At 45.8% G+C, this 14,964-nt stretch overlaps 1 protein-coding gene across 1 annotated transcript; it reads right to left on the bottom strand.

The window, feature by feature from the left end:
- Positions 1-3,787: 3,787 nt before the first annotated feature.
- LOC142564510 (uncharacterized) lies at positions 3,788-9,171 on the bottom strand. The gene is made up of 4 exons (XM_075675529.1): positions 9,051-9,171; positions 6,157-6,337; positions 4,780-4,927; positions 3,788-3,877 (listed from the first exon to the last, which is right to left on the bottom strand). Exons 1-4 carry the CDS (start codon positions 9,169-9,171, stop codon positions 3,788-3,790), a joined length of 540 nt encoding a protein of 179 aa, XP_075531644.1.
- Between the last annotated feature and the right edge of the window lie 5,793 nt (positions 9,172-14,964).

Below are 14,964 nucleotides of genomic sequence, written 5' to 3'. Positions count from 1 at the left end.
CAGAATGCTTTTCGACTGGAACATGGGACCCATGAGGATTAGTTATGGTAATGTTATGCTACTGATTTCTACTTGGTGCGAGTATTTTCCAGAATTTTTTCGGGTTTACACGGATGATATTGAGAAGATCCTGGTGATAAAATTTTTTCTTAGAAAGCTTCAGAAGGCTGTTGTACTCGCGCAGGCAGGTGAAATACTTCTTCCATTTCGGGGAAGAACCACGTTTTTTTGCCACTCTGAAAAGGCGCTTTTTCTTCTGTGCTAGTTTCTTTAGTTGGGTTGTGTACCAAGGCTTTCCCTTGACACCACGAATGCACACAAGGGGTACGTGATTACTGATTAAGCTGAGTAGCTTATGCTTGTACAATAGCCAGTTTGCATCAACAGACCTTCTGAAGGCAGTTTCCTTGAGGTTATCAAAAGAAATATTCAGTTCACTGTTAATTATAGAAAAGTCAGCTTTTTTGTAGTCCCGAATTAGTTTTATTGAACGCTGTTTGACTGGAACTTGGATTTCCAAATTGAAAAGGACAATACTGTGATCGCTCAGCCCATTGACACATGCTATAGAATGAATGTATTCGGGTTGAGAAGTGAGGACCAGGTCAAAGGTGTTTGAGCCACGTGTAGGTAAATTTACTGTTTGTGTACGGGTGAAGTTTAAGGCTAATTCAAGGAAATCTTTTGACTGGCGGGATGATGCTGTTAGATTGTCCCAGTTTATATCCGGAAAGTTAAAATCACCGCAAATAATATAGTTAGCAAGTGGGAATTGTGAGGATGCATCTAAAATGACAGTGTTAAGTTCGTCGCTAAAGGAAGGGTCCCGATCAGGTGGGCGATAACATGATATGAGAATGCATGTGCATATAGGCATGGATATGTGCACACAAAGAATTTCGTGAGTACAACTGTTCGGGAGCTATTAAAAAGGAATGCTGTCTTTCGTGAAGACGAGTACGCCACCACGCCTTCGTTCCCTCCTATCGCGTCTGTAAACAGTGTAGGGGGAATCTTCAAGCAGTAGCTCAGTGGTACCTATGTCAGGGGTTAACCAAGACTCAGTGAAAATGGCCATGCCTGTGTTATTGTCGTCGAGAAGGGCTTCAATGGTATCTTTTTTTGACATGTAACTGCGAACATTAGCCAGTATAACAGAAAGTATGTGATTGCGTGATGTTTCAACAGGGTTTAGTAGCGGCTGGGAGGGATCACTAGGAAAAAACATTCTTCCGCCTTCGTTGCCCGCTTACTAAGCTTTCATTGAATCCAAGCAACTTCATATGGCTCCTGCTCCTCACTCTTTTCTGGGATTTCATTTCCCAATATAGCGTATTTTTATACGCGGCTGCAATTGGCCAATAGCTGACGTCAACCAAGAAGGGTGTTTGAATCAGTGCGCTTCTTCCTACTGTTACTGCGTACATCTGTTGACAAAGTTTAAGAAGCAGGCTGGAGTAAGCGTAAATCTGTTCTTGAATTTCGATTATCATTACGTACTTCCGGCAGATGCTGTCTATCGTCTGCTCACGCTCGACCACGGCCGCCCACGTAGCAGTTAGGGTTTGGCCACTCTGCTTATCGGTGTCGTCGTAGCCGTCGGGTCTATCTACTTCCGACTAGCTTTGAACGCTCAAATAGCGTCGAACCACGCCACGCTGAAGGTCATACCGAACGCATTCTTGCCGGCGCGCGCTTTCTTCTGGCCACTCCTGGTTAGACGTCTTGGCAAACTTATGGCGCTTGAAAATGCGCAAGCTGGATGTGGCTTGGATTGTAATTTGGATATGCAAGAAAACGCAATTCTGTGATGCGGAAACTCAAACATACGCATCTTTTCCAGCGTTTCTACCATCAATACACAGGTGCGCCGGGTTCCGTGCAACACTTCCAGATGGGGCTCGCCTCCGCGCATCGCGGCCATACTAGAGGCCGCGTTTCTACCAGAAAGCTCTCCTTCGTGCATAGCGTTTGCTGCTAAGGTCTCCCGGTAAACATTACGGTTACATAAGCTGCAGTTGCCGGGAACTGTGAGAAGCAGTCAGGGATATTTGAATGCTACCGCGTTCCACACATAAACGCGAAGCTTAAGCGTCTTCCGATTTGTATTAGAGCTTTAGGATACCCATCCAGCTGTCGGTTTAGGTTCCGCTGGCCTCCTTGAAGGCCTTGACTTCAGGAATAGCAGAGGGAAAGTACACATGTCCGAAATATAGAATAGTAAGAAGCGACTGGAGGTTTAGTGGCAGAAAAGTAGGGAGTCCACAAACAACAGAGGAGCACAGAAAGTTCACTATAATGACTTTGAAAGTTTGATGCTGAGTATTTATTGTCTGTAAAAAACATGGGTAAGCCAATCAGCGAAGAAAAATAGAGTTTGGTGACGCACACCACTACCCCGTTTTAAGGTGGACGTTCAAGCATTCATCCGTGCATGCGATAAATCTCTAAGTAGTTAGCTTGTATGAGGTCTTTGGTTTTTTAGAAAGTGGCAGAAAGATAAATAAATTTGTGGTGAGGACCAGCTAGAGAGAGCTGCAGCATACTATGTGAATAATAGCTTACATCAATCTACACCCTCTTGGGTGTAAGAGTTGTAGGTATTCAAACAATAATCACACCCTTACACCCTTCTGGGTGTAAGGGTGCGAGTTATAGATTGATTTACACTTTTCATTGATAGGGGTGTAAATTCCTTTACAATGCAGGAGGCTTGCATAATACCGACGAGACTGTGCTGCACCTACGCGACGCTGGGTTTCGGTAGCCATTGCGAGGGGCAAACATGGACAGGCACCGGTAGCCAGCCACGCATACACTGCCATGTTATTTTCTGTCTTGCGCTGTTTCTCCAAGCGTTCATTCACAGAAATTTACATGGGAAACCTACAACTTCGTGCCGGTATGCACTCACTGTTATGCACGCGCATACAATTCCGGCTGTGACGTAGAGAAGTGCGCAGAATTGAATACGGCGTTCAATGCACTGACTTCACCTCCGAATTTGACCGCTTCGAGCATGAGCTGACCATGCCATCGTCATACATCATCATCATTCCGTCACCGTCATGCAGTTGTCACCATTGCATCATCGTCATACGCTTGTGTGGTCGTCGTGGTAGTTCTGTCTTTTATGAGCCGTGGCGGTATTCGAAGCGGGCACCACAGCTTCTTTTCGTCAAGACACATTAGCTTAGACGCAGTTAGTGTATTTTTTTTACTACAGGTGATAGTAAGCCAAGGATTAAACCATTTCGTTGTAACCCTGGATGCATCCAACCACTGACTCTCATCCGGCTTTACAGCCAGGAGGGAAATTTTACGTTGTCGCTTTGGAGTCTCCATTGAGAGAGATTGACGGCCGTAGGCTATATGACGTAGAATGGGCGCCCACAACGATATCGGTGCCTACTGATGTACTGGTTAGAGGATCACGTTGGTATGATGTGAGAGCTTGCAATGAGGCCCCTTCTTTAACTGCGCTAATGAAGGAGTCGATTTCCAGACTGGTTCTGTGGTACGTTGTGAGTTATGCGTCGATTTGGGTTTTAATCGATGTGGAAAGAGCATATGGTACACAAGACTGAATGGATTACTTTGAAGATATTACTAATTTCAAGAATTTATTCAGGGAGGTGTAGTGCCAACAGGAAACAAAATACATGTGCGCATGGTACTTCACCTAGGACAAGATAAACAAAAATGTTGTGCAGAAAGATTCGTCGCCCATAGCAGGCTTCATCTCGTAAACAGCATTCTACAGAGACATCAGCGCCTCACGTCACTTTCAATCGACGTCCACTTTGACTGGGTACTGGAGACACCCTAGAACTTGGTCGCCGTCCACAATCTTCGTAGTGATTTCAACGTTTCCATCCTGAAGGCATGTAAATACCAGATGTGCAGAACCAGTTTGGTGACACAGGACCACCTTTCAATGTAGGTGTTTAGAAAGCTGCTACTTCTTTTGTTGATGTAAAGCTGGCCGCTCCAGTGGCTAATGATGATAATAATGAAGCAGATTATGATGACGACAAGTGAGGGTAGAGCCCTTTCTAGAGATGACTTAAGCTAGACTGACGAGAGGGACCATTGTGGTTATAATGAAGACGTTAAACCAGTTACTGGGGGGGGGGGGTATAAAATTTTCTCAAGGGTACTGAAGCTCTGGTGAGCTAATGTGAAATCATTTTAAGGAACACAGAACAAGCCGTGACGCCGAGTAGTAGAAAAGAAGCGCCTGGACAACCGTTGAGATCGCGACTCAGAACGTTATCAGAAGCACAAGGTAAAATTTGCTTTTTGGCATTACTTGAAGCAAGTCCAGTGCTTTTCACTTTTTTGACTCAGCTCTGCTGTCAACCTGTACTGATGGGAAATTAGTTATAAAAATTATGATTATTACTGTGATCACCAGACGTTTATTATTGTTCTTAATAAAACTTCAGTTGCGAGTCCAATGCCCGTCCTGTCGCGTCTTTCTTTATGGACCGCGTCTGTGTTTCCGCTGTATTCCTGAACAGGAAGTTTAAATTGAAACCTGGAGTTTGAACTAGTGCTAACCAGCGTATGATTAGGAGGCAGCCCCCCACCCCCCCCCCCCCGTAGTGGGGGATTCTGGAATAAGTTTCACCACCAAGGATTGTTCAGTGCACTTCAATATATGCGCACGAGCATTTTTGCATTCTGCTCCCATTAGCATGAGCCTTCCGAGGCGCAAAAGGGCCTTCGATCCTCATGTATCAATTCAAAGGCTGCATTTCTGGTTATTCAACTCACCCCGAAGTATTCCTTGGCCTCCTCGTTTTTCGGCAGACGGAATTCCAGCTCCGCCGTGTACGTGCCTGGCTGGACGGGGCAGCTGTTGTTCCAATCCTTGTTCAGTCGTTTCTCGAGACGTATTTTACCGTCACAAAGGTTCAGATTGCTATGAATATATGCAGAATGAGAAGCATTATATATGCAATGAGAAATAAAATGAAGGCACGGAAAGAACTTGTTGAGCTCAGGGCTCTTGCAGTGAATTGTAAAGAGAAGCAGATGACGTGATCCTCATTATAATATTTTTCAAAATGTGAGCTTTCGACCTGAAAACATGATTGTGATAAATGTCGGCAACGTGAGTGTTTTTCTCGCTATGTGTCGTTACAAACGAAGCATCCATTGCACATATTAAACAAAGAACTAATAAGTCGAAGCTAGAGAGGTTTAGCCCTGGTGTTAAAGGAAGGAAGCATTACTTGGAACGCAGATAAACGCTGAACTAGGCCATAGAGGTACGATCTTTTGATTTAAACTGGCGCAGCGTTGTCTCTCGCACGCAGTGATGGCAAAGATGACCGGGATAAAACAAACTTCAGTCAATCGCGATGCTCCCTAATGTGAAATTTGAGCGCAAATGCAGACGTGTTTTCATGCGATATATTGAGGGAAATGATTTGAGACCGAAGTCACCGCACCAACTGACAGTGAGGCAGTGCGCTCAGCGGCGTCGCCCAGGGAGGGGCAGTATGGGAACGTTGGCATGATGAGCGGCATCGGAGTCACCTGTGGAAGATGACAACGACGAACGCGCGAGCAGTGGCATGAGCGCGTTCGCGCGGTTACGGCCAGAGACGGAGACGCTCGACCCTGGAGTGGGCCCCCAAAAGCTGCGGTCTCAAAAATGGGGTGATGGTACAAATGGCGCTCGTCACTGAAGGAAGTAAATATCCCCAAACCTTCCTCGTTTTCTGTGCCTTTTTTGCTAGGCGTGGGTGTGTACAGCTCTTCCCAAATCAGCTGCTTGCTTGCTTAATGTAAATTCACCTGGTTTCTACGTTTTAGGAGACAGAGCTGAAAGCAGACCCTGAGGTCCACATTTTAATGAAGGGAATTCATACCACTAACGCGTACGTTTTTTCGGCGTGGACGTGCGTTCTATCGCTACTAATTACCATGCGAACACACGAAACAACTTGGTCAACACAGAGCCTTGCCTAAGTTGTGTTCATGGAGACAAATGTTTTTGAGGTGAACCGGAAAGTGGTAATTTTACTTATCGCTTTGTAGAATGGCATGTTTTTTACACGAGACAATGAAATATATTGTTTAATAAAGGCTTCTAACACGGATAAACTTTACTTCAATGTTTAAATAACCTTTCCGAAGGCTTACCATGGCAAAACGTCCTCCACACAAGGTAGTGTGGTACCATCGGGCTTGGAGACGGACAACTGCAGAACTGGGTTCTGGCCGACGGTAGTGTTGACGGAAACTGTGGCGTCAATTTGCACCTCTTTTCCCAGTTTAGCGTCTTTCACGGTGATACTCTCGAACTCGACGACGAAGTTGTCTCCTTTTGGAGGAAGCACAAGGTAAGAAGGCTGATAGGTAATGGCTCATACCCAAAAAATGGCGTCTAGTAGAGTGGTACGGAAAATATTATCATCAGCAAAAACTCATAACCCCGAAAGCCCGCAAAAAATGCAATGGCTGATACCCCCTTAAGGCAGAGGCTACAAGCGTTCGGCAAAGTCAAGCGAACAGTGCATACATTAATTGAAATTACCCATACAACACACAGAACAGCACACGTTTCAAAGAGCACAAGCTCAAAAGAAGCATCCTAACCATCAATAAAGCATTGTCTACCCCCCTCGGAAGTACGATGCGTCCGAGGATGCTCAAAATACGGGAAATGAGGTGCGACGTACGAAGCTGGTGGCTGCAAGGCGTTCGACCTCGAGTGCTGCTTTACCTGCTGAGAGGACGCAACGTAAAGTCGAAGAGAAGCGTCCTTAGCGCGAGCCTGAGCCCGCTATACGAGGGCGCGAAGCGGCAACTAAGCGTGAAGAACGAGCCCAAAAAGCCGAACTGCGAAATCAGCAACTCGACGATGCCAGACGGCAACGTAGATGAGGCCGAAGCTCGCAGGCTGCTTGCCGCACGTTTACTTCACACTGCGGCTCGTAATGTCTTGCAAGAAGTCTCGCCCCTCCGGGCATGTAACTATTGCTAAGTGTGCAGCATGCTTTCGCCTTCCTGTGTTACAGGTGTGTAACGTACTGCCAAACTTCTTTTTTTTTGCGCGTATGTGATACCTTTATTTTTCAGATGTTATGGTTGATATGGGGTCTTGCGTGACTGGTGATGAAAAAAGTCGCAGTTTTGCCCGAAAAGCCAAGCGTCGATTGAAATAGAGAATTAGTAGACAGCTTTGCGAAGCAAGGATAGTAGCTTCATCGGCCACATTAACTTGGAAACATTCGCTTACTAGCTTAATTAACAAGCATGGTGTCAGCGCGCGCAGGCAAACATGAACACATCACACTCATTGAGCACGGACAGTTGCTGACAAAAGACTGCGGTGAGCAAGCGTGGCAGCAACAGAGACCGAAGTGACCTTCGTGCTGTCTATCCCTTCAACGCAAACAGCGGCGAGTACACAGCACGCACAAAGGTATGGGCCGTGTGCAGATAGCTGTCAATATATGGCGCACGACCGCCTGCCGCTGCGCAATACGGACAGATGTTGATGCCCTAGAAGCCGCCCCGCCCCCCGCTTCTTGTGATATGACTGCAGCGCGATAGCTTCATTTGCTTAGATTGCATTTTAACGTCACTGTACATGACTCGTGTTAGATTTTCTATGTAGGTTTTTTTGTGAAGCCATGCCTTGGCGTCTCCAAACAAGCAAGGCAAAAGGAGAAACTGGATTCTATTGCTGTTGAGCGCAAGAGCAGTGATACAAAATTAATATTCAGCTGGCAAATATGAATGCTGTCAAATAATATGTATAATAATACAGCACAAAAGATATTCACTTCAGTGTAAAACTCATAACTAAAAGTAAACGATTACAACAAGTCTAAAGCCAGAAAGATTGGTAAAAGGGTAAAACATGAATGAGCAAGAAGATGTGTAAACACATGTCAATAATGCTGGAGTCCGAGAAAACAGGAAAAGAAGCAAGAAATCAAAACATGCCAGCAAGGTGCGTCAATCAAAACTCCGAGTCGAGATATCTAATCTCTTTGTTACAGAGAGCGAATGGTGGTAGGCTAACGCAAGCGTACCTTGCATTACTGATATGCGGTCCACAAATTTCCCGCGCACATTGGTCCCGGTACTTTTTAACTGCCCTCACATCATCAAAGGCGAAGAGCCACATGAGCTGTAAAGAATACGCAGGTTGCTACCTCTCGGTCCTTTTCATAAATTAACATGCTCACGCATTCTGTCGTTTATGCGCCTTCCCGTTTGTGAGACTTAATAATTTCCGTATGGTAATGAAATATCATGAACAAAGCTTTTCGTATGTTCTATAAAGCGGTTCCGGTGCTTTTCGGTTCAGCAGAAGCTGCTTTTCTTTTCCGCGTTCACCTGCTTGCACAATAAGACCACCCGTTTTGGGGTGAGAAGGACGTACGCCCACTCGGTCTTCTTGTGCCTATGATAAAATTTGTGAATATAATAAGTGATGGCCAGGCGAGAGCATGAGCGTTCTTTCTGTTTCTAGCGGCTGGCCGCTCAAACATTCTTTTGTTGATTCACGTTTTAGCTTTTTTTAGCAGTATGTTTTTCAATTTCATTTTAATCGTTTACTTTTAGTGCTGTTCTCAGTTTTACGCCTGTCAAGTCGTATTTAACATCGAGTATGACTTGTTCAATGATTTCTAACAGCTTTTCCGTGGCCACTTGCCGAGTCGCTTACAAATAGCGTTGTGTCCGTTGTGTCCTCTGCGTTATGTTACCACGTTTCTTCGAATAAAGAATGAGTTGATAGCGCTCTGTGTCCTGTCCGTATTTCACACGTCTTGTCATGGGCTCTGTTTAGTCAGAATGTACGTGAACCGGCAAGCAGAGTTGAGAACCCTTGTGCAATGGCATTTAGAACAACGTAATGTTAGTTTCCCAGGATGGAATGTATACCCGGCATAGCCGAGCCTACGAAAGGCACCAACTGTTCTATGGTGGTAGCTGAATATTCTTAAACAGGGCCCTGTGCAAATCACATGCCAACGTTGTTAACGACAAAGAGCTTCAGTTAGAAGTGTTCACAGACTTACCTGAACAGGGCGTCAAAGGAGGGTTCTGCGTGCTGCTCACCACGAGGTGAAGAACAGCCAGAAATCCAAGGCACCTTGAGAGGGCAATCATCTCGTCTACTTTGCGTGGCACCAAAACCATGGAGGCACATGATATTGCTGCTGCTTTTAAACAAGCGAGCTCCGGATATTGAGTGCGTTAAATCAAGTCGTAAATTACACCCTGTTCCGGAGAACATTATTTTTAATACTTTTAATTAGTCTGTAGTAAACGAGGTAAACATCGCTTATAATGTCGTTTTCGCGAAGTCGGCGTGCCGGAACCGGAAAAAGCCTGAACGTTCGCTCACTGTTTCATTATTGTTAGTCTGTTGGTAGCTTAGAGATAGAACTTCGGCTCAATGGACATTGTACTGTTTGTGAAATGACGTTTGTTTAGTACATATTTTGTTAGGTCCGTTTAATTTGTGTGATCACGCTTGCTATTTAGAGTACCTGCGGTTTTAGTTAAGTGTGATTTTTCTCGATTGACTTCCTAATTCTTTGATGTACTGCTTTGCCGACTCCGTTTTGAATACTTACACTCCAAACCAGGGGTGTAGCCAGGTGGGGGGCTTGTTGGGCTTCAGCCCCCTCCCCCCGAAATTTTATCGTGCTGTCATGCACCGCTGACTAAAACAACCCCCGGCTCTGGAAACCATTCTGGATTTTCTCTAGAATGTCCTTTTCACGGTCGAAAATACATTTCAGCGTGAACATTGCGAAATCGGGCTGGATTTCGCCGCAACGCCCCTGCACCGGGAGTCACATAACGCAAGGAGCCCCATCCTAGCACAAAGCTTCAAGGGCGTTTTGATGGCGAGCGGGCTCGTCGCGGCATCTCGCGGAGGCCGCGGAGTCTACAGAGTGCATGGATTTCAATTCTGAAACTCTATGGGTATAACGTTCTCGTAAATTATGATGCGAACGGTGCACTGACATTTTCAAAGTCGTGCTTTAGATTTTCAATTCCTGAATTTTGTGGGTTTAATGTTGTTGTAAACGTTTGATGTGAAAGGTGCATTGTCTTCTTTAAAGCCGTACATTGGACCATACAACGAAGCAAGTCAAATCAACGCACTATCAGACAAGTTGACAAAGCATGCCGCTAGGTCCGATAAGACAAAGTGTTGTGGTGGTTCGTTTTTGCCGTCATGCCACAGAAAATAACATCAACATTTTTTTTAGCCTGCACCAAAGCAACCATATCAAGACACTAAAGCCAGCAAAGGTAACTATATTCGTGTTTATTTTTCTACTTTGACTTTTATTCGCGAGGACACATTGAGCCTCTGGCGGGCTGCAGCCCGCCCGAGCACATGCGTTTTCTTCGTGTTGCCCCGACCATTGCGCGGCGCACTTCGATACGCGTTCGGTTTCCTCTGGCCGAGTGGATTTTCGCCTGGCAACGTTTTGGACGCTTTCTGGCTAGCAGACGAGAAAAAGAAACTATGCATGATCGCTCGCCGCCATCACTGCGGGGAAGGGTTGACAGATTTTACGATTTCTCGCCAAATCGGCTACCTTTAGAAGTCCCTGGCGACGAAAATCGTGTTCGGCGACTTGGCTACTTTCTGGCTACTTTTGTTGGTGGTAATTGGTATAGATAGTGGCTGAATAAGGCTCCTCCCGACGGCCCCCTAGAAGTAACTAACCGAAACGTCAGATTTTCAAGGTGACGCTTTTCTGTCTTGCAAGCTCCGGAAGCAAATTGAGGAGCTGAAAATATATAGTAACCATCACATGCTCAGTGGGCCTCTTCTACTTGTCACCCTTGGCTGTTCAAGACTGCCCGAGATGCTTCATATGCAACTCTCATTGGCTAAACTCAATGCCTCGGGCACTTCCGGACTGTCATTGATGGATAATTGAACAGGTTCAAGCAGCTCCGTCCGAGTAACAGAAATTAACCAGTCTTATAGGCAATGCTTTTGCGCCCTTCGAAGGACGGAAGGAATAGGTGATGTCCTAATATCACCCCAGCGACGGTTACCGCTATAGAGAATCTAGAAAACCATGGTTCTTCGCGTCAAAAACGACTGCCAAACCAAAAACACGTCATGGCAGCCATGACATTACAGGCGCCAATGTCTACGTCACTATATGGGACTGCGTACCAGGGAGCGGAGAACGTGTGTGACGCCATACAGTTTGCACTGGAACGTTCAAACTCAAGTGATAGTGGCATAGAGTTAACATAACTATCTGTGCAAGAACCGCATTCAGCAAGCTTATTCTGCTGAAACTGGCGATACCACTTCAGCTATGAGAAACCACACAAGTGTGAGGCAGAAATTATCAAAGAACATCAGTTGGTCATATATAATGGTAAATTACGATACTATTTTATGTGATAACTGCTCTTTTGTTCTGTTTTTTCTTGTTTGTCATCAGCGCAGCAGGAAACTGCAGGCTTTTCTCGTCTGTTTTTCTTTACTAACGCGTTAAAAATGGACAAACGTTCGCTTGTCGCATCGTGGTTAGATTTTTCGCTACAAATTAGAGCTTTTGACGTAGTTGGCGACATTTTTGGTTACTTTTCGGAATTTTTCGCCTACTTTGTCTTCTGAAGACCTGGCAACCCTGCAGCGGGAACTCGACGGGTTGCAAGGCGTTCTCCTGAGCGTAACCTCCCCGGAAAATTTTGCCTCGCCGGTGTGTGATACCGAGCAGTATGCGTATGGTTCTTTGTGGACCCAGCTTCTCACGTTTTCTTTGGTATTCCTTCGGTAGCCACATTAGGTGCCGAAAGTAGGCAAGAGATTTTCGCGAGGCAGCAAATTGTCGCATGGTGAAAGTTTGAATTTGTTACTGCTTTTCCTTTTGTGGAAAGTAATGGGCCACGGGACGCTTCAGTCGCCGGATACTCTAATATTATTATTGCGGTAGCAATTATATGGACAGTCTAGGCGCATTACTGCCATCGTCGTCGCCCTCATGTTTCGTATAAAGTCCAAGGGCGATAGCATCGTGACCGCGCATCGCGTCCTGTATGTGCGATTGAAAGCGTAGGGGGGGGGGGTGGCATGAGTTAGCCGACGATGGTGGCTCAGCATTGTGTGCTCAAGAGAGAAAAGCGGGGAGGAAGCGCACCACGTCCTGTCGCGTGCGTTACATCAGGGGGAGCGGAGTTCATGAAGGTGGCTGTGATCTGCATTATATGTGGTTGCGCAACATCTTTATTTGCCTTGTTAGGCGCACCATATATAGTGACTTTCTTAGATACGTAGATTCATTGGAGCCTTTTACGTATGTATAAATATCGCATTAGCTTGCGCTGGAATGGACGCGACATTTGTGTTCAGTGGCAGCAAAACTGCGCGACATTTGTGCTCAGCGGCAGCAAAACTGCCATACAAAATTTCAGCAAGGGAAGGATCTCGCCTTTAGCGGCCAGAATCCTAGGCCAGAGAAAGTTAGATGGAAAAATTCAAATAATTTGGACTCCGGCGCACGAAGCCGTCCCCGGCAACGAGGCGGCCCACGAGCTGGCTCGAGATCTCTACCGCCGAGTCGCTACGGGGCCCCTCGATGACCGAGGGAGCGGAGAGCGCATGCTAAAATATGGGGAGATCACGCAGCATTATAGATTGGCTCGGAGGCTGGTATGCCCGCCAGACCCAAAATTAAGCAACAGACAAGCAGTTGCGTGGAGACGACTACAAACTTATACGTATTCGCACCCGGTTATGGCGAACTACATGTTCCCCGAGGCCAGGAGCGACAGGTGTAATCTTTGTGGGGCGAGAGGGACCCTCGACCACATAATATGAGAATGTCCGTACTCTCCCGGGGAACGCACAAAATAGGTAGTAGAGACACCTGGGAGACCCTGCTGCGCAGCTCGGACTCTGAGCTCCAGCTCCGGCTCGTCCAACTGGTTGAAGAGGCTGCTGGGACCCATGACCTCCCAGCCTGCATCTGAGGCGGCGGCACTCGCCCCCTGACCTGCGTGTCCAGGGGTGGGTAGATCACCTTATCCGTTGGACAATAAGGTTTATTCTATCTATCTATATATTTCGAGGTTTTGTGTATACGTGCAGTGAGCTTTTTTTCCAGTGACACATTTTTGTCGTTTATAAGGCTGTATCTTCAGTTTCTATATTCCATTGTATCTTCGCATTTATAATGTACGAGGGTTAGTCAAATGAAAGTGTGCCTACCGATCTCGCGAAATAATGGTCCTGTTCGTTATCTGTGAGGCATCTCAGTCATCTTTCATTTACAAGTGGCACGCAGGTGTGAGGATAAACGTTCTTTAATGCACGCGTACACTGGCTAGAACATGGTTGTGTGACATAATTGACGCTTCGAAAGTTGAACAGCGTGGTGTTGTTAGGTTTTTGACAGCTGAAGGTATTTTCCAAAAAGATATTAGTCAAAGTATAGCTGCCGTGAACAACGGATGCATTGGCCACTGCATTGGCCACGCAATGAACAATGAATTTCATTGGCCACTGTGAAGCGTTGGAGCAAACGGTTCAAATAAGGACGTGAAAGTTGCAAAGACGATCCAAGATCGGGCTATAGCCCCCTTCAGTCTCCCCCTGCACAATTGCAAAGGCTGATAAGGTGATTAGACAAGAACGGAGGATAAGCATCGATGAATCGGCAGGGCGTGTCAACATTAGATACGGTTCGGCTCACACCATAATTCATGAAAATCTCGGTTATCGGCTCTTGTGTGATCAATGGATGCTCAAGATTTTGAACCACCGCCAGAAGACGGAGAGGTTCGGCACTGCCTTGGCTCATCTACTCCGGTATTAGAATGAGGCTGACGACATTTTGTCGGCAATTGTGACCAGGGACGAATCATGGTGCCCCTACTACAAGCCTGAAATGCGACGCAAAGCTTACAGTGAAACATTTGGATTCACCAGCCCTAAAGAAAGCAAAGGCCGTGATTTCTGCCGGAAAGATGTTGCTGTTTTTTTCGATCATCAGGGGCCATTATTGATCGAATTCGCTAAACCTGGAGAGACTATCGTTTGCGATATTGTGAAACGCCGGATCAGCTGCTCGCAATCAAAAACAAACGACGTGGAAAATTGACGAATGGGGTCATCTTGCTCCACAACAATGCCCGTCCCCACGTCGCTGATGTGGTTAATACAAAACTGGCATCGTGAGGCTTATAGCATCTCAAAAAGACAAGAACGGTCCTTGTTTTTTTCACGCGCTATGAGCCTCCCGATGCCTTACCAACAAGCCCAAGTCACTGCTTTACAACAAAACAGACAAAGTTCAAGTGGTAAATGCTGCAACATCCACCATAGAGCCCAGACCTGTCACCTTGCCACTTAAAGGGCAACTGAAGAAACTGCTCAAGGGAACCAGATTCATGTTGGACGATGACGTGAAAGAGTCACTTATAGACTTTTTGAAGCAGCAACCCAAGGAGTTTTATGAAACAGGGATCACGTGACCCGTTAGGCAGTGGAACAATTCTGTAAATTCTCATGAGGACTACTTTTAAATAAAGTACCCAGTTTGTCACATATTCGAATTGGCTCGTTTTCATTTGACTCTACCTCGTACATTTCGCCGAAAGGCTTTTTATAAGTACTCTCTGTTGCGACTATAACTTCGGTGCAATTATAATACACTATCGGTGACAGTATTGGTGACAATAGATTTGAACAAAGTTCAGCGTCACTGAGATTTTTCCCTGGCCGTTGCATATGTACAAAATTGTAAAGAAGGTTGCTGAATGACAAAGTTTCGTTAAAATATTTGTCCTCAACTTGTTCATTTAATGGCCTTTAAATTTTTCATTACAGCGGCAGGCACTGCCTTACTGGTTTCAAACTCAGAGTTCTAAAGTTCGTGTGATATTTTCTTCACTTATTAAATAGAAAACATGGAAGCATTGTTATCAGTTATTTCGGGCACA

The sequence above is a fragment of the Dermacentor variabilis genome, chromosome 11 (assembly GCF_050947875.1).
Source record: "Dermacentor variabilis isolate Ectoservices chromosome 11, ASM5094787v1, whole genome shotgun sequence".
Taxonomy (NCBI): Eukaryota; Metazoa; Arthropoda; class Arachnida; order Ixodida; family Ixodidae; genus Dermacentor; species Dermacentor variabilis.
Note: the sequence above shows the minus strand (reverse complement) of the source record. Positions and strands in the feature narration are given on the sequence as shown.

Excerpts from the sequence above, each read along its gene's own strand:
- LOC142564510 (XM_075675529.1), bottom strand. The coding sequence starts at position 9,171 with ATGGTTTTGGTGCCACGCAAAGTAGACGAGATGATTGCCCTCTCAAGG. Across the intron at positions 4,928-6,156 it reads GTGGAGGACGTTTTGCCATG|CAATCTGAACCTTTGTGACG; the intron begins GTAAGCCTTCGG and ends ATATATTCATAG. Across the intron at positions 3,878-4,779 it reads AGGCCAAGGAATACTTCGGG|GATGGAAACGTTGAAATCAC; the intron begins GTGAGTTGAATA and ends ACATGCCTTCAG.